Raw genomic sequence first — 24946 nt, forward strand, 5'->3', positions numbered from 1 at the left:
CAGCATTTTCAGAAAGTGGACATTTGCCCCAGTGTGACCCTACTGCTTGTCGAGAAACAAAAGCATTTCATCTGTCTTTGCCAGAACACAGACTCTGCCACGTTTTAATTCGTCAGTGTATTAAAGTTATTTCTTTGCATATCTGTTCATTGCATATAGATCATGAATCCATTGTAGGAGTCTATGTAAAGATGGCTCCTTATATCTCCAACATCTAAATTAATGGCTGACGATTGTGTGTGTGTGTGTGTGTGTGTGTGTGTGTATGTGTGTGTGTTTTGAGTGTGCCTAAGGCTCAACACACACACACACACACACACACACACACAATACAGTCTTCTAAAAACATCATTTCGTGGGAAATAAGTTTGTGATTCACTACACAAACTCTACAACCAGATAATCTGCCTGTTTTGGTCCAGATGTAAAAAGGACCAGTTTACGACTGTGTTAACGAGTTGGTCCCCACCTAGACACACTATTGAAAGTGCTTGGATAATGGGGGCACTAACTTCATCCGTGGATAATTTTATTAGCTAAATGGGTCGTTAGAGGGTTGGTCCTTGCAGAATAAATAAGTGACTTGAGGTATACGTGACTTTGAATAGTAGTAAAAATCTCAGTGGCCTTGTCTCAGAGACAGCCAGGATCAAGGGATGAAAACCCACTGGCCCTTTTAACCTGGGAGCGCTCTGTCCTTATTTGACCCCTCAGTGAATTGTATCAGGTGTCTACAACAGTACGGGCACTGTGCCGTTTCTCCTGCATGAAAGAATTTAAAATTCTGGCTGCGGCCAGTGCTTGATGAATTGTCTCACAGCCAGACAAGGTAGTGTTGGGGTGTCAGGTATTCTACATAGGAGCCCATCTTTCAGTGGAAGCCAACCTGGCCTTCAGTGACCTTCCCTACCAGGGGTCAGGGAACTCGGGAGGAGTCCTGTGTGGATGTTGTCAGGAGGTGGCTGAGGGAGAATGGACCAGGTCCACAGGTGAAGACAGGAGGAGGGAGCCAACTGTTTCGGCGCAATTGACAATTTGGTCCATGAGCCCATCTCCTCCCTGAGAGTCAGTTTGACCCATGTCTTCCAGAGATGATGTTAGTGCTGAGTTTCCTGGGGAACCACAGCTGGTTCCCCTGAGAAGGACATCTTTGGAGCCCAGAAGAAGGTTAGTAAGTCTGGAAAGTGGGGCTGGAATCAAGTTTGCTCATGAAGCAAACAGACAAAGAATGTGTGTATAGAACCCTGGATGTGTAACACAGGAGGAACGTGTCCCCAGTGGCCAGTCACAGAAAACTTTAGTCTCGGATGCAGTGGCCAAGAAAGGGCAGATTAGAAAGGGCAGATCTGATTTTCTGAATATTAAAGGAAGATGGAGTAACCCTTATCCAAGACACTTGGAAATGGGGGTATTCCTGCCTGGTGTTTAGGTTATCCATTTGTTCGTTTGTTTTATTTAAAATTGCACATATAAAATAAGGTATCTTGGGAAAGGGAACCAAGCCAAACATGAAATTCACATGTTTTGTGTCCACCATATTCACACGGCCTGGGAATGAGCTTAAGCCATAATTTAAATCATTTCGTGCATGAAACACAGCGTCACAGATGCATGTTTCCATGTGTGGTGTCACGTCAACACAGAACATTTCGGACTTGGGGTGTCAGATCTCTGGATAAGGACTGCTTAGCTTGCGCTGATCTCTCTGCACTGTGCCTATATCCCCACTTCTGAAGAAAGACCTGAACTTTAGAAGTCTGGGTCCCAGCCAACTGCCTTCCACCCCCTCCTCACTGTCTCCAGGTGGAGCCCTCACAGTGCAGGGCCCTTGGCTTTCTATGTGGACTAGCAAAGGGGTTGGGGAGGCTGGAAGGAAGGTGCTGAGGAAACACTATGCTCTGACTCAGTGACTGAACTGTGTGCGCCGAAGCATCTAGAACTGCAGTTTAGAGGTGGGAGTGACTTCTGCTTGGGACAAAGAGGAGAAAGTGGGTCAGGCCAGCCCTGTCTAGAGGGAACATCTCCCACCCCAGGCTTCCCAGGCTGGCCCCAAACATTCATTAACGAAACAACTTTGTTCTCAATACTCGGTTAGAACGTACTATGATTTCAGAGCTGTGTATAGCTCGGGGGTAGATGGCTCGTGCAGCGTGCTCAAGACCCCGGGTCCCATGGTAATATGGCAAAAATAAATGGAAAAACCTACAGTTCCAAACACGGATAAACTGTCTGTCTTCTTCCTCAAGAAGGACAATGAAGCAGATATTTGAAGAAATCCTCAGGGAACCGAGGAGTGTATGCTGGTGGGGAAAGTCCATACCTGTCCTGGGGTGACTAAGGTAAAGAACAAAAGCCCTCTTGACAAGCAGCCCTCTTGTCACTGGTACAACCAACGGTGCCCTGGGAATGCCACCTATGGCTGAATGTAGCTCCACACCAGAGCACCCGTGTTCTTGTCTTTCCCCTTACGGCTGTGAGCCAGTGTGCAAGAAGCCTAGTATATTTCAGCCACTTGCTGAAGGACTGGCAGGCTATGCTGGGATGATATTTCAAAGCTGCAGCTTCTTTCCTCCAAATATCAAAGTATATGGATGACGGATTTCAAAGTTTAAGGTCTAGGGACCGTGGATGGGTTGGGAACGACCAGGCAGGGATGGTGCACCGTAGGACCACGGACAGTAAGTCCACTGCAGAGCTAAAAATGCAAAGTGCCTTTGACCTGAGAGGCTCCTGTCAGTCATCGCTAAAGGCACAATCACTTCTCAGCCTCTGTCTTCACTTAACCAAGCAGCCTTCTCCAACACAGATAATCAGCTCTTAGAAGAAAAGCATTCAGGAAGTTAACTAAATTAACCTTAGCAGGGTCTATTTGACTAAAGAGTAACTCGCGAATTGGGCAAAACACAGAACTCAGCAGTTTCATCCACATGAGTAGCGGGTTTCTACCGGAGCCCCTGGAAAACACACAGAGAAATCACCGAATGGCTCCAGTAAGTGGGCATGGGCGAGTCATTTGAGTGCACACAGCTTGGTTATTTGTGATTAGGTGAACCTTGGCTATTTGCTCCTAAAACAGAACAAAACAAAACCTCCTAAATTCAATTCCAGCCTGTTACCTAGGAACTCATAACACACAGGCAGCCTCAGGCCAGTGGCTCCCTGATTGTTTAACTCAACAGCTTCCCCAAGACAGCCTCCATATGCTGCTTGGTCTCCGCCAGAACCCCAGCCGCTCCTCTGATTCCTCTTCCAGTCCCACGCTGTAAACATCCAAGTCACCAAGGGCTCAGCCTTCAGATATGTCCCATCAAAGATCTCACTCAGATTTCACGGCTGTCCTACCTACCTGTGACAGCTCCCAGATGGATGTGCTTGCCTAAACCGTCCCTGATGTGTTCCAGACGGACAGACCCAACTGTGCTCTCAACCCCTTCGTCTTAGACTCTGTGTGACTTTGTCTTCCTCCCTAACCCCAGCTATCACTCACCCCTCTTCATGTCTCCTTTGCCTTGCATCGCCTCTTTGTTCTCTCATAAGGATACAAAGCACGCCTGCCCCAGGATGCCTGTGCATGCGCACTCTCGGTAGAACAAACCAAAAACATGACATGGTTCCAACTTCATACCTCAGTGTGGATGAATCTCACAAATGTGATGCTGATTCTTCTTAAATAAAGTCTACAAAGGAAAAGGCACATGCACAAATGCAAAATAGTTGCTGGGTAAAAGGAGACACACCAGAGACGTGTTCATACTGTGCTTGGTGATGTGGGGGCTGGTCACCCAAATGTGTGGGGGCTGGTCACACAAATGTGATTAGCTTGTCATGGAGTCATCAAACACCTCACATTCCTAATGCAAACGCTAAATGCCAATAAAAAGACGAGGTTTCTAATGTTCCTGGTTGTTCCGAGTTTTTTTGTTTGTTTGTTTGTTGTTTTGCTTTTTGTTTTTTGTTTCATTTTTAATTTATTATAATTTATTCACATTACATCCCGATTGTTAACCTCTTTCCTCCTGTTCCTACCATCCCTCCCTCATCTGCCCTATTCCCCTCCCTTAGGCTTCTGACAGGGGGCCCCTCCTCCCCCACCGTCTGACCACAGCCTACCAGGTCTCATCAGGATAGCCTGATTCCCCTTCCTCCGTGTACCCTCAGGGCCCTCACCAAGGGGAAGTGAACAAATCTCGGGCACCAGAGTTCATGTCAGAAAGACTCTGGGTGGAGAGCTGAGAGTTGTGTGGAAGAGTGAGGGGGGTGGAAGAAGCTGGAGGGGTCAGGAGCCCCACAGGGAGGCCATCAAGGCCAGCAGATATGGACCGGGGGGGGGGTACACAAACTGTGGCACCAACCAAGGACAATGCATGCAGAGAACCTAGTCCCCCTGTTCAGATGTAGCCAATGGACAGCTCATCCTCCATGGTTGTGAGGGGAACAGAAACTGCCTCTGATGTAAACTCTGGTGTCCCGAGTTGCTAAGAAACACAGCTTCTGTCATTCTTACTCTCCACCCACTGCACACCCCCTTCCTTACTCCCACCTCAGCCTCACTTTCTGGCCAGCTCCATCCTCTTTACAGTATAAATGCTGTGTGACTGGAGAAAATGGTTCGGCCTTTAAGAGTTCTTGCTGCTCTCACAGAGAACCTGAGTTTGACTCCCAGTATCCAGCTCAGATGGCTCGCCCCAGTTCCAGGGTATCTAACACTGTCTTCTGGCTTCCCCGGGCACCCACAAACACATAGACACCCACATACCTATAAATAAAGGATAAAAGCAAACCTTAAAACACAACGAACAGGATGCTGGGCCATGGGCTGTGGGCTCTGAATGGTTTTAGCCATACTGAATTCCTTAAATTGTTTAACATTTTGGATGTTTAGCCATAAAAACAGAGCAGCAGTCACCTCCTTGGGACTCAGAATCTACACCAGGTTCCGAGATAGGCCCCAAAAGATCTGCAATATAAAAATATCATTCCCATCTTAAAGACAAGAAACTTAAGGCCCAAAAAAGCAAGAAGCATGCACTAAACCAGTGGTTTTCAGCCCGTGGGTCATGAGAATGACCCTTTCACAGGGGTTGCCTACGACCCTTGAAAAACTGGGGCTGGAGAGGTGGCTCAGAGGGTAAGAGCACTGTCTGTTCTTCCAAAGGTCCTGAGTTCAATTCCCAGCAACCACATGGTGCCTCACAACTATCTACAATGAGATCTGGTGCCCTCTTCTGGCCTGCAGACACACATGTGGGCAGAATACTATACAAATAATAAGTAAATAAATCTTTTTTAAAAAAAAGAAAAAGAAAGACATTTACATTACAATTATGAAGTTATGAAGCATTACATAACTGAGGAATTACAGTTATAAAGTAGCAATGAAAATAATTTTACAGTTGGGGGGGTCACTCCAGCGTGAGGGGCTGTACTAAAAGGTCACAGCATCAGGGAAGTTGAGAGCCACTGCTCTAAACAGTTCATATCCCTGTGGTGGTTTTTGTAACAGGCTCCCACTGACCAGCTTCCTGCCCTTCTCTTCTCATCTCCACTCAGCAAGGGAAAGCCAGATGCCTTGATGCCCGCCTAGGTCTGAACCACCTGCAAACACCCAGTACAGGAAAGAAGGGTACAGGCATCTGTGCTCACAATCCCAGGGCCTGATCCCTCACTCTCCACCCAAACTGCAGAGGAAACTCTTAATAGTCCCGCCAGCCAGCAGGGCTTTAAAAGTCCTGGCAACAACTCTGAAATCAGACCCGGCCAGCATGTGTCCCTAAGTACCAGAATAGATACTATATTTACCCCGAAAAGCCCTTTAGTGCAACTGAGAGCTATAAATAACCATTAAGGCCCCAAGCGAGTGGCCTTAACACATGGATTTCCTTCCAAAAATGCAGACCCATTTTAATTAAGTTTGTAATTAGCCTTAGAGGAGGGCAGGCCCCTTGGACTCATTCAGTGTGGAGGCACACCGTGAGTAATTTCTATTTGTCAAGCGTTTGGGGATTCGCATGCTCCTTGCTCTTCAGCTGAGAAGAGCCTCCCGGGCACTTACAGAGCCCAGCTCTCCAGAGAACAGGTTCTGGGCTCCAGAGGGAATGAATGCTGTGGGTTTGACCCTCCCCCTGCCCCAGGTGTTGCAATCAGGGACTCTGCAAAGCCAATCTTTTGTCACCCTGCTTCCTGCAGAGCAAGATGGGGATCATGGCTGTCCTGATGCTCCCCCTGCTGCTCCTGGGGATCAGCGGCCTCCTCTTCATCTACCAGGAGGCATCCAGGCTGTGGTCGAAGTCTGCCGTGCAGAACAAAGTGGTGGTCATCACCGATGCCATCTCAGGACTGGGAAAGGGTAAGCTGGCTGCCGCTGGATGTGTCCCCATCTCTGTCCCCACCCTGCCCCACTGAGGGACCTGTGCAGGCACCCTGGTGTTGGGGCTGGTAGAGAAGAGTCATACCAACAGGGCTCTCCTCTGTTGGGTGAATGGTGGGGTCAGGATGACTTGGGGTGCAAACTCATGGCTTGGTGTTAGAAAATATTGTGTTTGACTGCTTCAGGGCTTTCCAGAAATCTTGAGTGTCCAAGTCCTTAGCTGGACTGCTTATGGGGTATGAGGCCAGACTCAGGTGCTAAGTTCTTGTCCTGGTCCCAGCACTTACCTAGCAGGTGTCCTCAGCTATATGAGTTGAATGTCCCAAGTGCAGCTCAAGGATGACTCCAGTTGGGAATGTAGTTGTGAGCCAGCAAATGAATTTGCACATGGGTGGGACTTGGAGTCCCACTATTCAAGTGCTGCTAGAGAGGGTCGTATTGAATACACTCTTCACAGAGGTCACCCAGCTCTGTGTGTCACACAGCTACTGCTTCCCAGCATCTCACTTCCTGGTCTTGAAAGCATTTTCATTCACAATCTCTAAGTTAGACAGTCTTCTGGGTCCTCCTTCTTGTTACATTTGTGACAGGATAGTCCTTTGTTTTAGCAGGGTTCAGTCATTCCTAATGATGGCAGAGTAACCCTGATATATAAATTAATGACAGTGTCCACCCATTTTTTTTTTTTTTTTTTTTTTTTTTTTTGCTATTTAATCCAGCATAGACCCCACACAGCCAATCAGCCACCAGCCACTCAACAGGTGTCAATAGGTCCATATTGTCCTAAGCACCTTCTAGAGCCTGGGGTGGGGTGGGGCACTTCCTCCCATGTGTGGTCATCGGGAGAACTTTTGCGGCCCTTTGAGCCTTCTGTTTCTTCTCTGGGAAGTCACCAGAGTGGGCATGTCTCCCTGCTGAGAGGCTGGGTGAGGAGGTCTCAGTGTTTGCCTTGGCAGGTGAAAGACACAAACCATAACACAGTGGATGAGTTCTCTGGAGCAGTTTCCAAAGATGCTATCCTGACTCGTTAGGACTGGCTCTCAAAAGGTGAACAGACACATGAACCCAAAGCTCAGTCATCCCCGGGGGCCAGCCAGAACACTCTAATTTGTCCATCAGACCAGACGCAAGACCGCAGTATTGTTGGGAAGCTGACAAAAGCAAGCCACCTGAAGCTGTTCCATCGTGGGACAGGCTTTCTACAGGTAGAAGGTTTGTCTAGAAGAAGCAGGCCAGGTCCCTGGAGCCCTCTCTGTCACCTCATCTGTTCCATCCTTTCAGGTGGCCCCCAGAAATCTGCCTTTCGTAGCCTATGGCTGGTGTCCTTCACCCTGGTGTGCCCCCCAGAAGCCCACCTCAAGGCTTCTCAGCCAGTAAACACTAAAAAAATTTTTTTTCAAATTTTGTTTTGAATCTGCACTGTCCCCCCCCACACACACAATCTCGTGTTTTGAGTGCTATTTTGGAAGCTGTGGGATGTTTGGGTCTAGGACACAGTGGTTCTCAACCTGTAGGTTTGTGATGCCCCCAAAGACCACTGGAAAACACAGATATTTACGTTATGATTCATAACAGTGGCAAAATTACAGTTATGATGTAGTGATGAAAATAATTGTATGGTTCGGGGATGGGGGCGGGGTCACCACAACATGGGGAACTGTATTAAAGGGCCGCAGCATTAAGAAGGTTGAAACCATTGCTCTAGGGGGCCTGAGTGGCAGAAGTAAGTAAAGAGGCACAGGCTTGTGGAGGTTATGCCTTCTCAACTTCCCTCCCCCGTACAGGCTGTCACCTCCCACTTCTGTCACCACAGACCCAGCTGTGCCTTCCTGGCCAGCACGGACCCTCTCAAACGTGGACCTAGACAAACCTTTATTTCTGTAAATCACTCCTGACAGGATTTGTTCAGCACAGGGATAAGAGTAACCAGCGTGTTTAGTGAGCAGCAGCTAGCGGCCATGTGATCAGGGACAGCAGCCAGAGAAGTACGTTTGTGAGTGTTGGTTTCACTGATTTCTACTTTGGTTCCAGTACAGTCAGAGAACGGACCCTGCATGGCCCGGTTCTCTGGAGTCTGCCAGGGCTTGCTCTATGGTCTGGCGCTGGCCTGTTGTGCAGTCTGTTCCTAGGGGGCCCTGGGAAAGAACGTGCTCAGTGCTGTGGTTGGGTAGATGGTCCTGCAAACGTTAGCTGCATCTTGACGCTGACGATGTCACTCAGGTCATTTGCCCTTGTAATGTTCTGTATTGGTAGATAGAGCCACTGTTCCCGCCTTCGGTGAGAGCTGTAAGTTTATTTCAACAGCCCCACTCATTATATTTTTAACATCACTGAGTTACAGTCGCATGTAAGTCAGGACCCCGGGGAATGCACCAGGGATGTTTGCAGAAGAATGTAGCCCAAGCTGTCAGGGTTCTGGTCACTCCTTCTATTTCACTGCAGCTCACCGACACTGGGCACCTCCCACCCTCCCTGACCCCATCCCTAACCCTGCAGAACTGCAAAGCAGAAAGAGAAAAAGTCCAAGTATTTAGACGTAACATGAGAAGCTGGGTGTGTGTGTGTGTGACTTTAAATAAATGCCTGTTTTCCGAGTGCTGCTGATGACAGCAATCCCAGACACCAGCTGCCCCATTTCATCTTCAAAGCAAGGAAAATGTAAGGGGCATGGAGTGGCTTCCACATAACCCATACTGTGCCCAGGGACGCTAGAGCTAGGAAGAGCCCTGCGGGTAGTTATACACTCAGGCAGTGGTTCTCAACCTGTGGGTCATTTGACCCAAAGGAGGATCGTGATTCTAGTTGCATCCCAAGTCCGGATGTGCCCTCACCCCAAACCATCACAGGTCAATCAAGCCAGCCACTGTGCTACCTGGCACCTACTAAGTCAGTGATGAGAGTGACAGTCAAAATACCTAAGCACTGGATTTGGCCTTCAGGGAGAGCCGCCCAGAAGAACTCAACCAGGGAGGGCTGTCCCTGCCTGTGTTCTCACAGCCCCCAAGATGCCAGTCTTCCCTTTTAAACACTGCTGCAATAGGCCGTCCACAGCAGCATCTCACAGCCACTATGGGCCATCCCTTCTCACTTCACAACCGCAGGAATCAGAATCACTTCACACTCTGTCATCTTAGGACTGAGGACGTACGTAAGGAAGCACCCGATTGTGTTCACTAGTTGGAAAAGGCACAGTCAGTGTTGAAACGCTTGACAGGAGGTAAATGCTGAGCTGAGCTGATGAGAAAACTGAAGCTGGCTGTGGTCACCAGTAATTCCAGCAGGAGGAGGCAGGAGCATCAGGATTCAAGGTCATACTCAGCTACATAGTGGGCTTTTTTTTTTTTTTTTTTTTTTTTTTTTTTGTAACCAGCCTGGGCTAGCTGAAATATTGCCCAGTCCCCTCACCCAAAAAAAAAAAAAAAAAAAAAAAAGAATAAATGTAAGGATTTGAGTACAGAGGTGCTGCCACAACATGCCTGGCAGGATAGAGGGAGCAGCTTCAAAGGATTTGGTCCATCGTGACGGAGGGGGCAAGAGCTAAGCTCACGTCACCAGCAAGAAGGATGCAAAGATGGGGAATAGTGGTACCCACTGGTTTCTCCCTCTTATTCACGCCAAGCCTCCAGCCTGTGGGGTGGTGCCAGCCGCATTCATGGTGGCTGTCCCCCTCAGTGATCCCTCTCACAAACACCCTTAGAAGCACACCTAGAGGTATGCCCGAGTCTCCTAGGTGATTCCAAATCTAGTCAAACCGACAAGAAGACTAACCCTGTGATCTCAGCACTCAGGAGACTGAGGCAGGAGGATCACTCAGTTGGAGGTCAGACTGGACTAAGCAGTGAAACCAAGTCTCGAAATTGACAAAAAGCAAAGCAAGAATGAAAATGAGAATTTCAAAGCAGCCCTGTTGGTGTAGATCTGTAAGCCCAGCTGCTGGGGAGGCTGACGCAGAAGGATTACTAAGTTGAAGAGCAACATGGAAACATTAGTGAGGCCTGGCAGATGGGTCCCCACCACTAGGAAAGGGAGTGGCTGAGTGACAGTGAACCCCACCCTGTTCCCCTCTCAGTAGTGGGGGTTGACTAAATGCAGCCTAGTGTGGAGAACAGCTTCCCCCAACCTGGACATCAGACTTCTTTAAGCCACATCTTCATTCCTCCCACCCCTTAGCTGCGGTGGGAGTGTGGGAACCTCCTTCGAACTCTTTGAACCCCATGGCTCTGATGTGAGAAAGCCCGCCATCATGGCTGCCTCATACCCAATGTGGCTGCTCCAGCCACACACAACCACAGGTGGACCTTCTCCTCCCAAAGCAAGTGACAAAAATTCCATAACTGTCAAGGTCATAACTCTGAAAGATGAATTTTTAAGCAGTAAAACCTGAAACCCGCATAGAGCTGCTTTCACCGAGAGCATCCTGTGCGGATGTTTGGCCATGTCTTTTTTTTTTTTTTTTTTTTTTTCCCCCTCCTTGGTGAGGCTCAGTCAGTGCTGTCGGAGGGGACCAACAGAGCCGGGGACAGTTCAATCCCACTCAAATCAGTCCTCAGGGGAAGTTCTTCCTGCAGCTGGAAAGGAAAGCCAGGCTGCCTCCTGACTTTCTGGCTATAGACATTATACACAGCCTTTCTGTTGTGGCAAGTCCCCAGCAGGCCTAATTCATAGCCGATGTGTCTGTTGTCCTTGATTTCTTTTCCCACCTCTATTCTCCCTGGCCTGGGCTCCTTATTGCCTCAGACCTAGAGGACATAGAAGAAAGCAGGGGATGTGCTTACCCAAGGGACACATTATAAGATGGCCCCAAGGTACGTGGGCAGAGCACACGACTCAGTGAGAATGTACTTGCTTGGCACTAGGGCAAGGTAGGCAGGTAGGTGTTTTTCTTTCTGTTATGGGCAACTTTGTGTCCCTTGGAGGCCTCCATTGAAACATCCAGCTGCACCTCTGGGAAGTGGAGCATGTCTTCCGTGGACATGCTCCACTTCCCTTGCGCCCTGGTTTTGGGGTAGGCAAAGCCATGGAGACCCTTCTGGTCTGGGTTCCCAGATGCAGGGAAAGCTGGTCAAAGGACCCACGGGTGCCTTTTCTCCTGAAGATGATGGAAAGAAAGCATATCCCAACCCTGGACCACAGGCAAAAGGACATGCTGTCCTCTGCTGAGAAGCCTGCCTCCCAAGCCTCTCTCTTCCTTTCCCTCCTCCCCCCTCTCTTCCTCCTTTTCCTTATGACTTATTTTAGGATGAAAGGAATGAATTTCATAAAGGAGTTATTTCCTTGGAAAGAATGCATCTTGGACTAGCAACTAAATTTGGAATTTTATATCTAATTTTATCTTGGTGCCTCTGAAATTCCCAACTCGGTGCTCTATTAACAGTGTATTACACTAGCCTGCTTTAAACACAAACATGCCCATTCAAATTGTAGCATTGCAGTTGACACACGTTTAAAACTAGATTTATTTATTGTGTATTCGTGTCTGTCTGTGTGTATTGTGCACATGAGTACTGATACTCAAGGAGGCCAGAAAAGTGGACCAGGTCCCCGGAATCTGGAGTTTCAGGCACTTATAAACCACCCCCAAAGTGGGCGCTGGAAACTGAACTCAAATTCTCTGTAAGAGTCGGTGTTCTTAGCCGGCCGTGGTGTTGCACGCCTTTAATCCCAGCACTCAGGAGGCAGAGGCAGGCATATTGCTGTGAGTTCGAGGCCAGCCTAGTCTACAAACTGAGTCCAGAGCAGCCAAGACTACACAGAGAAACCCTCTTAAAACCCATCTGTCCAGCTCCTGGTAAGCTGTTTCTAAAGCTCTTATGTTTTAAACTTTTACTTTAATGAGTTTCTCTTCACACCAATAGATTCACTTTTATAAAATCAGTTTATTTTATTTTGTAAAATCAAGGGTTTTTTTTTTTTTTTTGGTATTTTTTGTTTGTTGGTTGGTTAGTTGGTTTTGTTTGTTGGTTGGTTAGTTGGTTGGTTGGTTAGGTTTTGGTTTGGTTTTTTTGGGGGGGGTTGTTTGTTTTGTTTTGTTTTTTGAGACAGGGTCTCTCTGTGTTAGCCTTGACTGTCCTGGACTTGCTTTGTAGACCAGGCTGGCCTCGAACTCACAGCGATCCACCTGCCTCTGCCTCCCGAGCGCTGGGATAAAATCAGTTTTAATGGCTTGAAAATAGTCATTCTAGATGTTCTGTAGTTGATTTAACCAATTTCCTATAATATGGGACATTTGCAGGTATTTCCAGTGTTTTACTGTTGATCATGGTACTGAGTTAAGCAATTTTAATGCTGTATCTACACAGACATGCTTAATGATTGCCTCAGGAGAAATATCCATAAACAAAATCACTAAATCAAAACCCTTTTAAGGATACAGTCAACGTTATCTTCCAAAACCTGTAGCAATCCATACAGATACTAGAGGACCGTGACACAAACCCACTGCTCACATCTTGCTAGGACTATGATCAGTTTTGTCCTCCATCATCTGATGGATCAAAATTAGTGTGTATTTTAAATTGCACTGATTTATCATGTCGTGAGTACTGACTCGTAATCTTCTGTTCATTAACTGTGTTTTTTTTCCCAGTTGGTCCTTATTTGTAAATGTCCTTTGCATATCAAATAAATTAGCCCTTTGATGACATAAATTATAAGTACTTTTAATTTGCTGGTTCTTTATTTGTGTTTTTGCTATAGAAAAAATAAGGATAAAATTTATTATAAAATAAGGGTACAATTTGTTTATTAGGGCATGCTCAGAAAACCTTCCCCAGTAAGCGAGCAGATTTATCTCCCTACCTCTTTCCTGATCGTCCTTTTACATTTAATTACTTAATATATTATAATATGATGCACCTAGCTTTTTCCTTCCTAAATAGGCATTCAAATATTTCTTTTTAAAGATTCATTTTATTTTAATTACGTGTATGTGTGGGGAGGGGGTATGTGCAATTGAGTGCAGTTCCTTTGGAGGCCAGAAGAGGATGTCTGGTCCTCTGGAGCTAAAATTACAGGTGGTTGTGAGCTGGCTAACATAGGTCTCGAGAGCTCTGGTCCTCTGCAAGAGCAGTGCTATCTTTTAACTGAACCATCTCACCAGCCTTCTCTCTCCCCGACCCCAATATTTTTTAAGTAATATATTGTTTTACCACTGATCTAATATATTAACCTGATCATACTGGCATTGAATTCTCACTAATACCTGGCTCAATTTTTATCAATATTTTTCTTACCTATGCTGGAACTATTAACATTTGTTCTAGTTTTAACAGCTCTGTATTTTATTTTAGTAACTAATATTTTTCAAGATTGTCTTCACGTTTCTTCACTTATTGTGATTAAAGTGTGCAAGTCATTCTATTTAAAGTTTAGGATCACTCTGTCACTTTTCAAGACCTACTGGAGTCTTGGTTTTCTGCATCAAATTGGCATGGGAATAATTGATTTTTAAAATTTTTGTCACTCAGACTCATCCCAGATGTCTCCTTTCTTTCTAATTGTTTTTTTCAATTTTTAATAATGTATGTGTGGGGAGGTACACATATAAGTGTAGGTGCCCCAGGAAGTCCAGAGGAGGGTGTCAAATCCTCTGTGGGTAGAATTTCAGGTGGTTGGGAGCCACCTGACTTGGGTGATGGGAATTTGCTCCTGTAGATGTGGGTTCAAACCCAGGTCCATTACAAGAGCAGTAGGTGCCCTTAACCAGTTCTTCAACCCCCATCTCCTTTGTTAATAAAACACCTAGACTGAGAGAAACCTAACAACTCAAGGTGGCATTGTTATGCAGCAGGTTCTTGTCCAGGTCTCCCTGGACAGGAGTCAGGAGCCTGTCACCACTTTCCTCCTTCCCACTCCCTGGGTTCCTCTCAGTGCACCCATCTTTAGTTTATTTTTTTGCTGTGCTGGGATCAACTCTTGGTCTTCCTACACTCTAACTAGGCAAATGCTCCACCCCTGAGCCACATTCCCAGCCAGTGCGCCTGGTTTTAGTTCCCACTGAGATCCAAGGACAGTGCCATCTCTTTTTCTTCTCCAGCAACGCTTTTGCCTTCATGCCTCCTCCTCCAGCATCATCCGGCACCTCAGTTCTCTCCGGTACCATAATCCTCCTGTCCACGATGCCCATGTAGGAAACCCCAGGACCTGTCCTGTCCAGCTGACCTCCTCCTCTCCGCTTGAATCGAGCTGCCGCAAGATCTCTTACAGCTGCTGTGCTTAAGAGATGAAACCTCAGAAACAATCGATAGAGTGATTCCTAATGATATTCTGCTAACCTCATAGATCAGTGCCTAGCCCAGTTGTCAGAAGAAAGTTGTCGTCCAGCAACTGATGGGAGCAGATGCAGAGACCCACAGCCAGTCACTGGGCAGTGACAGGATAGCCTTGCAGAAGAGGGGAAGGAAGGATTGTAGGAGCCAGAGGGGTTGAGGACACCATGGGAACAGCGCCCACAGAATCAACTAAGCAGGGCTCATAAGGCTCACAGAGACTGAAGCAACAAACACAGACCCTATATGGGTCTGAGCTAGGTCCTCTGCACATATGTTATGGTTGTGTGGCTTGGTGTTCTTGTGGGACTCCTAACAGTGGGAGTGGAGAGTGTCTCTGATATTGTAAAGCCGTGTTTGATTGATATCCCTGGGAGGCTTGGGTTTTGTTTGTTTGTTTGTTTGTTTGTTTTGTTTCTTTCCCTTGTTTTGTTGTTGTTGTTGGTTTTTGTTTTTGTTTTTTGTTTTTTAGTTGAAGGAAGCCTGGATCTGGGAGAGGGGAGAGGTAGGACCAGAAAGAATGTAAGGAGGGGAAACTGTGGTTGAGATATAATGTATCAGAGAAGAATTAAAAAAAAAAAAAAAAAAAAAAAAAAGATACACAGCCTCTGTGAACACCCAGTTCACCAGGCTGTCCTTAAGTGTCTGCAGTCAACTGAGGTCCACTTCTTGATACAAAAGGGAACAATACTAGGTGTCACCCAGGAGTGAGTGCTTCTGGTGCCTTTGTCAGATATAGTGCTCGGTCCATTCATCTGTGTTCATCTACCCTTTGGGTACTGTAAGTATTGGCTGCTAAGTCTCAGGGACTTACCCTCTACCAGCGAGTGCCACCTTATGAAGGAGTGCTGCCACCTGGGCACTACCTCCAAGAGGGGACAATGCAGTCAGTAGCTGACTGACAAAAGTGTGACAAGGCTGGTCCTGTCACATGCAGATGAGACAGCCCTACAGTGGTTTCAAAGACCCAACCTAACCCAGACCCTCCCATGACCACAGTAAAAATTAGCTGAGCAAACACATAGATGTCTCTCTCAGTCATCCCTAGAAGAAATAAACTGTCCAAACACATGAGCTTTTGTTGTTTTAAAGTATCAAGATTATTGTTACATGGGAAGGTGGTATGTCTACCAGGTAGTGCTCTAGAGACATGGCTCAGTAGGTAAATAAATGTGCTTGCCACCAAGTCTGGTGACCTAAGGTCAGTCTCTGGGACCCACATGGTGGAAGGCGATAACAGACTCCTACATGTTGTCCTCCAGTCTCCACATGTATACCTTGGCATGTGTATGCCAACACACACAAACTTGTATGTATGTTTTCAGGGATGACCATTTGGCACTGGACAACCAGTTGGTATGCTCTTCCCTGGGAGGACCACCTGTCCTGCTCCAAGCCTGACTCAGATGCTTGTAGTTCTTTGCATAGAGTGTGGTCTTATGGGCAAAGACTAGGGTCTCTATCCATGGGGAAATATAGAGAGCTGGGTAGTATTTGGTCTGCACAAACATGGCCACTCTTAGCACTATCTGTAGATTGGGGTGTCCCTGCAGCTCTGGTCTCAAAGACTAAGAAGAAATTTCCCAACAGAATGACCCAGCAAAGCAGAGGCTGTTAACTCCCTGCCATGGACCCCCCTCCACAGAAACAACCAGGTTGAGGCTAGAAACACAACACACAAGCAAGCACACCAGCCTCGCCTGGGGCACAGCTCAGTAGTAGAGCACTCATTTGACACATGCAAGGTTGGGGTTCAACCCTCAGCACCCCTGAAATGTCTAACCTGAGAAGTGGTCAAATGAAACAACTTTTCCAGAGGGAGGACCCCACGGTGGTGGATGAGACATTAGAATGTTTTGATGTCAGCAGTCCCTAAGATGGCGACTCCCTTTCTATGGCTCCATTCACACGGTAGGCCCTGCCTTGTTTCCTTCTTCTCTACAGAGTGTGCCCGGGTGTTCCATACAGGTGGAGCAAGACTGGTGCTGTGTGGAAAGAACTGGGAGAGACTGGAAAGCCTCTATGCTGCTTTGACCAGTGTGGCTGACCCCAGCAAGGTAAGGCTCTCTCCAGACAGCCTGGAGACTCTCCTGATACCTTGAGCCCCATTAAGGGGAAATGTGACAGTGGCTTTGGAGAAATCAGAGGTGATGGCGCTGACCCAGACAGAGGCCTGTCTGCCCAACAAAAGTCTTGTTTTGATCACTCGCCATGGCAAAACTTTGGCACTGATCCCCGGAGTCTATGTTAGTCCGAGTCATAAAATACACAGAGAGTGGGTGTCCCAGCTGTGGGTTGTGATTACAAACATAGCTGATGCTAAGACAAACAACACAAGTGATAGCTTCATCGAAGAATTCAAGGAAGCCCCCTCCTAAGCCTCCCAGGTTACAGGTGTTACCTTTGGCACTCTTTGGGAATTTAAAAAGAAAAACCCAGTCTTCCACTCCTGAGGTTGAGGTTGGGCTTTGCAAACAGTTCAAAGGAATTCAGAGCTACCCTTGCACTTGAGGAGACAGATTGACTAGAACCACACAGAGTGTTAGATGGAGTCTTTCTTGGGGTGCTATTAGGTTCCGGGTAAAAACAAAGTCACGTGGGAAATATGGAGTCCCTGCCCAGCTTGTCTCGGTTTCTTTACTGAAGGACTTTTCAGAGCCTTTTGATGCGCGCTAGTGTGTATTTCTTCCAAAGAACTTGGAGATCAGAGGATAGGTCCCAGACCGATGGGACCCACAGTGGGAACCGTTCCCTCTTCAAGGGTATCTATCAGAACTAACATTTGCCCAAAAGTTGCATTGACTCCAGGGTACTACCAAGCCCCGCCCCCATCCTTACTTGTAAGCCAGTAGCATCTTGGGGACAGCAAGTGTCCAGAGCTGAGTACAGCACCTCACACATAATAGATGCTTTGAAAGCACTGTGTGGAACACACGATATTGATCCAAAACGAGGAGTGGCCACCAATGGCTGTGCTGAATTTTCCTGTAACTTATACGTCAAACAGGAAAGCAATTCCCAAAAGAAGCCCAGCAGTGTTCAAAGTTACGATGGCAGCAATGGAGTCAGGTCACAGGCTCCAAAGGGTCACCGGGTTGTCAGGAGGATTTTATCAGGTGAGGAGCCCTGGCCACAAGTTCAGTCTTACCATTACATAGTCACACTTAATTGCTGCCCTGGTCTCCAAAACTAGATCCTCCAGCAATCTCCTTCATCTCAGAGTTGTTTTACTTCTATGTCTTGGTCTGTTTTTCTAGTTATTCCATGGCTTTGAATTCCCAGCTGGGGAGCTATTGGATTGTGGGCCCCCAACATCTCCATGAGGTGATCCCAAACATGCCCTGACTCTCTCCTTGCCCCAGCAGACATTCACCCCAAAACTGGTCCTCCTGGATCTCTCAGACATTAGCTGTGTTCAAGATGTGGCCAGAGAGGTCCTGGACTGCTACGGCTGTGTGGACATCCTCATCAACAACGCCAGCATGAAAGTGAAGGGACCTGCCCATAAGATTTCTCTGGAGCTTGACAAAAAGATCATGGATGCTAATTACTTTGGACCCATCACCTTCACCAAAGGTCCCGTGAGTCTTTTTTTCCTCTGGGTCCGTGGACCACTGGGTTCTATGGAAACACCTCTGCTGCCACCAGGTGGCCATCTGCTTCTGGACAGACCCAAGAAGTTCCTAATCTAAGCACTGAGAGCTTTCAGGTCCCCACTGTAAATGTTGGTCACAAAAAGGGGCTGTCTTATTGGTACATTCTCACTTCACTATGAAATTCTGCTTCTGCCACATTTCTGCCCAGCACAACCCACAGCTGCCCTGCATGTCTGTATCTCTGGACCACTGTCTTCCGCTTTTGCCTGTTTTGCTATAAAAGCCTTAGAGATGTTCTTCTCTAACTGTGATAGTCAGTCAAAGGTTCTGTCCTCAGAAATGAAGAAGATGGGACTGGGAGGTAGCTCGGTGGATGAAGTGCTAGTCCTCTCAGCACGTGAGGGCCAGATTCCTAGCACCATATAAAAGCCATGTGTGATGACACATGATTGTAAGCTCAGTTCTAGGGCAGCGGGGAGACGAGAGGATCCCAGGAGTTTTGCTGGCTAGCCGGGCTAGGCGAAACAGCAAGCTCCAGGTTCAATTTCAGATCAGACCCTGTCTCAAAAAATAAGAACAGTCCAAGAAGACACCCAAAGTTAACTCCTGGCCTCCACGTGTGTGTGCAGTGAACACACACACACACACACACACACACACACACACACACACACCAAAAAGAAAAAGAACCAAAGAGTAGTGCCTAACTATAAAACATTCAGTATTCCTTTGACTCCTTCATCAAACCAGAAGTATGAACGTGTGTCCCTTTACAGGAGAAGCTGTGGTCCCCAAGGGGACCTGTCTGAGGGCCTAGAAGACATCCAGAGAGAGATATCTCATAGCTATGTTCAAATTCAGGTCTGAAGTCTCAGTTAGGGTGGGAGATGGCCATGGAAGAGAATCACTAATTGACCACCGCAGAGCTGAGGGAACAACCTGAGCATGGAAAGTATGTCCATGTTGGGACCAGGTGCCCTGGCTGAGCCTGGAAAGGCATGTTCTTAGGTCATCTTCCTTGCTGAAGACTCCAGGAATGGGACTCTGAGGCAAAGGGAAAGGGGCACCTGAGGTGGAAAGATGGCTTTGCAGCACGTCTAGAATGGCACTCCAGAAATAACATTTCCAACCAGGCATGGTGGCGAAAGCCTGGATTCCCAGGTCTCCCCAGGCTAAGGCAGTGGGGTTACCAGTTTGAAGCCAGGTTGGACCACATAGTGAGATTCTGTCTGTCTCAACTAAAAGAAAAAGGGTAGTTTTTCCCCAGACCCATCCTTACTGCCACCTAAGCAGGCCATCAAAAGCATGTCCCTCCATCAACTTCTGAAAGGGCCACTCAGTGATGACAAGTGAGGAACGAAAAGAGCAGCCTGAGAAAGAGCAGGGACAGTGTATTGGTCAGGGAATTTATGGAATTAAATACATACCTATACATACATACATACATACATACATACGTACATACATACATACATACACATACACACACATATAATTTATTAGAGTAGCTTACAGGCTGGGGTCCATTTAATCTAGAAATGGCTGTTTATCAACAGATGATCCAAGAACCCAGTAGTTGTTCAGCCCACAAGGCTGGATGTCTCAGTTGATCGTCAGAACCCCAGAACCCCCAAAAAAGCAGTCTCTAATGCCAGAGAGGGAATGGAATTGCCTGCTAAAGAGAAGGCAAGCAGAGAGAGGTGGGGGGGGGGGGCTTCCTTCTTCCATGTCGTTTATACAGGCTGCCACCAGAAGTTGTTGCCCAGATTAAAGGTGGGTCTTCCCACTTTAAAAGATCCAGATCTGGCTGGGCAGCAGTGGCGTACGCCTTTAATTCCAGCATTTGAAAGGTGGAGGGAGGTGGATCTCTGCGAGTTCAAGGCCAGCCTGGTCCACAAAGGGAGTTCTAGAACAGCCAAGGCTACTGCATCTTCCCACTTCAAATGATGTAATGGTTTTAAGAAAAAAAAAAAAAAAACCCTCACAGTTGTATGCAGCCACTCAGGTTTTAGTTAATCCCAGATGTAATCAAGTTGACAACCAAGAATAGCCACCACAGCTGGCTTCGCCTGGCTGGGCCTGTCATGTGCTGAGGGACCAGAGTCCGATAGGCTCTCTCTGGGCTCCGTTTGCTGCTCTCTAGGGTGGAGGGCCTGAGCTCCATAGCTGAGCACTCTCTCTCTCTCTCTCTCATTCAGACCTTTCCATTCTGCCCGTGCTGTTTGTTTTCTTACCACCTTCTCCACATCTCCCTGTATCATACCAAATCCACATTTATGATGGCAGCATCCATCTAAACTTTGTTCACTCACATTAACAGAGAGCCACCTAAAAACTGAGCGAGTGCATCTTCCCAGACAGCTTAGAGGACATTCGCTCTTCCCTCTACGCAAGGCGAAGACCCACAGAAGGGGAGGTAAAGACAGGCTGGAGGCCAGGCACAGTGGTGCGCACCTGTGGTCCCAGCACTGGGAGGCTCAGGCAGGTGCAACGCGAGTTCAAAGCCTGCCTGGGCTACACAGCAAGTTCTAGGCCAGCCTCAGCCATATACGGAGATCTTGTCTCAAGACAAACAGCAGAAGAGACCTTTTAGGACCAACAAGAGACTGTCTCCTAGAAGTAATAGGAGAAATGAAAAGAAAATGCCTTCCACGCTGTATGCAGTGATGATACAGACTGGAGGAGGAGAAAGTAGAAAAAGAGGAAAGAGAGGAGGAAGGAAGGAAGGAAAGAAGGAAGGAAGGAGAAGAGAGGAAAGGGAAATAGGAGATATGGAGGAAGAGGGAAGAGGAAAGAGGGGAGAAAAGATAGAGGAGAGAGAGAAAGAGGAGACCTTACCTGCTATCAAATTCTGCGTCACTTGATGAGTACAGTACTGTGTCATTTCGAGTCACCCAGCTATGTGGTAGCTAACTGGTCTATCCCGGAAACACTGGGTCAGTGACTTCCTGGAAACACTCCATCTCTGTCTCCTGCAGTCTAAGAGGTGGCAGAGGCACAGGGAGCACACGAGGTGGGGGTGGGGATCTGCCTCTGCAGCCTGCTTGTCTCAGATTTCTAACTGGGACGCCTTGCGTTTTCCAGTTCTGCTTCCCAACATGATCTCCCGGAGGACAGGCCAGATCGTGCTGGTAAACAGCATCCAAGCGAAGTTTGGGATCCCATTCCGCACAGCCTGTAAGTCGCTAAGACAGGAAAGGGGCTGTCCTTGCTGTGTTCTGTGGGGCAAGGAGTGTCTCATCCAGGCGTCTGCTGGGCTTTCTCTCATGTCTCAGTTCCCTGGGAGATTTGGGGATATAACAGACAGGATTCCCCTCCTCCCAAAGTGCATTGCTGCAGGTGGAAAGACACACGCTGCTTCAACACAATACTGTACATGGAGTGATGGGCACACTTTACAGAGATGTATGGCCCGAACCCAAACACCTATTCCTCTATGAAATGGTCCCCAAAAGCTAGAACCCGGGACAAAAACAATGTGTACACTTCACAAAATGGGGCGATGAGGGACATGTTCCGAGGAAAGAAGGGAAAAAGAAACGGAGCAAACCCAGGGATGGAGCTTTGTGCAGTGGCCAGATCATAGCCAAGGAGCTTCATCTGAGGCATGGTTATTGCCACTGAGAATCCCAAGAGATGGGAAGCTCCAAAAGTGGGGTGTCCATGGAGGAGACTATAGGGGTGTGTGTTCCCAGGATCTATTGGGGAAACATTCTGGAAACATTCCTGCCTTCATTATGTCCCTGTTGTATTTGGTTGTTTTTGGTTTTTGTTTGTTTGTTTGTTTGTTTTCCCCTGGGAGACATGAACAAATTCCTATTCACCCCGGACAGAGAGCCAATGACAGACTCGAGAAATGCTTCTACCCGTATCTAGCTTGGTGAACCAGAGCTTCATTGGCGCTACTGACAGGAGATGGGTGAGGGGTCACCTACAGGAGCATGGGTAACTGACAAGTGGTTATACCACTGAAGAAAATGCCTCCATTAGCCACTTTATATATCCTCAGATAGGGGCGGGGCCCCACGGTCCTCCATTGCAGACCATTACTGGCTCTTGTATATGTTTGTTATTTGTTTTTTCACTTAGCACAGTGCTATAACCCCTGGCAACATTTCTTTCAGTTGAAGGCAAATACTTCATTGCTTGCATGGACCATATGTTACTTATCTGTTCATCTATTGATGGTTATCTATTGATACCACTTTGGAATTACGGATAATGCTTCTATGAACACACATGGATTGTTTCTGTGAGGACTTGGTTTCGTTTCTCCCAGGTGCAAACCTAGGAGAGGAATTATATTTAAGAAACTTCCAGGCTGTTTCCAAAGCAGACACACCCTTTAAATCCCCACCAGCATCACATGAGGACTCTGATTTCTCTTCTAGCCACCAGCACTTGGTGTGGTCCATCTTGACTTCAGCCCTCTTGATAGTGTGAAGATGTGGTCTTGGTTTAAACTTCCCTATTTTCATGAAAGTAGAATTAGATATACTGTGAGCTCTAAGGGCGACCCTGCTGAGGTTTAAGAGATAGGAGGCCAGGATGCTAGTCAGTGCTTTTCCACCTTTGGCTGTGAAACCTAGTGTCATCACATGACCTCTCAGCTGGTCTACTTTACAGATGCAGCCTCCAAGCATGCTGTCATGGGCTTCTTCGACTGCCTCAGAGCTGAGGTTGAGGAATACGATGTTGTGGTCAGCACCGTGAGCCCGACTTTCATCCGTTCCTACCATGTTAATCCTGAGCAAAGAAACTGGGAAGCATCCATCTGTAAATGTAAGAGTTCAGAGGAGAGGCCTGAGTCTGGGGATGGAGAAACCAAACTTTTAGGCCTGCGGTCCCAGGTAGAAAGCACATCCAAACTGCAGCCAGCAGACCCTGGCAGGGCTGAGCTAGACACTCTCCCTGCTCAACAGCTTTTCCCAGACCTAACAATCAATGTGTGGTCTTTAAGAACCACCCTGCTCCCTCTTTCTGAGGAGGCAGCTCTGAATGGAGGCTAAGCCTCTCCAGCTAGGACCATCTGTACCTCAGGCTTGCCTCTGCTGTCACTCAAAGGCAAAGCCTTCACAGAGCTAGACCTAGTTCCCCTTTAGGAAACCGGAAAGAAAGTTCTAGCCCACAGAAAATGCAAATTATTCTTTGATACTCTAACAAAAGAGGTTGCTCCTTACCCAAAGCTTGAGGTCCACACTGAGACAGCAACATAAACTGGGATGGAGGACGAAGCAAGGAATGCCAGAGGCCCTGGGCAAGCATAGCCTCACCATCACAAATGACAGCCTCTTGTAGCCCAATGTCATTCCCCTCCCCTTCACTGTGAAGGCACCAAGGGGGAGATAGGAAACAGCAGCAAAGGTTGGAGGGTGAAGTGTTACCTCCAGGGTTGAGGCCAGAGGATGGCAGAGTGTCAGGACACCATGACGCTGAAGATGCATGCGAGCCTCTCCATAGTCAGAGGATTTGAGCTGTGGCCGGCCTTGGTCTGTGCTTTCAGTCTTTTGCAGGAAGCTGGCCTATGGCGCGCACCCGGTGGAGGTGGCTGAGGAAGTGATGCGTACGGTGCGGAGGAAGAAGCAGGAGGTGTTCATGGCAAACCCCATCCCCAAGGCCGCCGTGGTCATCCGCACCTTCTTCCCCGAGTTCTTTTTTGCTGTGGTGGCCTGTGGGGTGAAGGAGAAGCTCAGTGTCCCAGAAGAGGGTTAGCCGTGAGAGCAGCCAAAGGGGTCGCTGAAGGGGAATAAAGGCTTTCCTAGCGAGCGCTGGCTCATCTGTCTTCACCCACCCACGGGGCCCCTTGCAGCCACAGGCCCTAACCCACTAGATCCCCAGCACAAGGCTCTCACCCTCCTACTGAGGGTGGCAAAGCCACCCCAGAGCTGCGGGGTCTCCAGGTGTCTCCCAAACAAAATTGGGGGACAGACTTCCAGAAGTTTCTCTACTTCATAGGATGACAACTAAGCAAGAATGCAGAAGCTGTAGTGCATCAAACCTGCATGTTATCCAAGCATGCTGTGGTCTCTGGCCTGCCCAGAAACCACCCCCATCTCCTATGGAGGAATATGCCCAGACAACCTCCAACAGCCAGACAGCACTGGGCAACCATTTAGAGCAGACTTTCCCAGTCTGACTTCCTGTAGGATGAAAACAGCCTTTGATCTATAGCAGCCACCAGCCACAACTGACAAATTGAACTTTAAACTGTATTTAATTGAGAGTAACTTAAACATTTATATTGTTTAAGCATGATATTTTAGAAGCTGCGATTTATTGATTATTATCAATCATTAACTTCTGTTAACACTTTATATGTCATATGCGTATATTACATAACTTATATAAATATATAAGGCTGAATCATGTTAATGATGCCTAAATTAATATAGTTATTGAGTGTTAAAATTCAATATGGTATATTACATGATATATAAACTATATGATGTAATATAGCACGCACATTACACATAAAAGCACATACAAGCATATATACTGTGAACACACATGTAATAATATGCCTATGTCATACATAATATTACGTCATGATATTTTTTTTATTAAGTTTAGCTAACAAATTAATGTAAACAGCCTTTGTTGGAAGCACAGTTCAGACCTTCCCTGTTGGGATGTAGGCTTAAACAGCCAGTCTTCTAGATCCTCAGTGGCTGCTAAGATCCTCCTCCCTCGGCCATCCGTCATTCCAGATGTTTTGC

General features: G+C 47.4%; 1 protein-coding gene across 2 annotated transcripts; it reads left to right on the top strand.

Moving 5' to 3' along the window:
* Positions 1 to 5805: 5805 nt before the first annotated feature.
* Positions 5806 to 24018, top strand: Dhrs7c (dehydrogenase/reductase 7C). Of its 2 annotated transcripts, XM_051167925.1 has the most exons (7): positions 5806 to 5970; positions 6187 to 6346; positions 16579 to 16691; positions 18000 to 18210; positions 21315 to 21407; positions 22857 to 23012; positions 23734 to 24017. In XM_051167925.1, the coding sequence occupies exons 2-7, from the start codon at positions 6193 to 6195 to the stop codon at positions 23940 to 23942; spliced, it is 936 nt and encodes a 311-aa protein (XP_051023882.1). In that variant the 5' UTR covers positions 5806 to 5970; positions 6187 to 6192; the 3' UTR covers positions 23943 to 24017. The 2 variants fall into 2 exon arrangements, with proteins under 2 accessions (XP_051023882.1, XP_051023883.1); XM_051167926.1 differs by lacking the exons at positions 5806 to 5970; positions 6187 to 6346 and adding an exon at positions 11118 to 11172 and having other exon boundaries at positions 23734 to 24018.
* The last annotated feature ends 928 nt before the right edge of the window (positions 24019 to 24946 follow it).

Source organism: Acomys russatus, chromosome 25, assembly GCF_903995435.1.
Source record: "Acomys russatus chromosome 25, mAcoRus1.1, whole genome shotgun sequence".
Taxonomy (NCBI): Eukaryota; Metazoa; Chordata; class Mammalia; order Rodentia; family Muridae; genus Acomys; species Acomys russatus.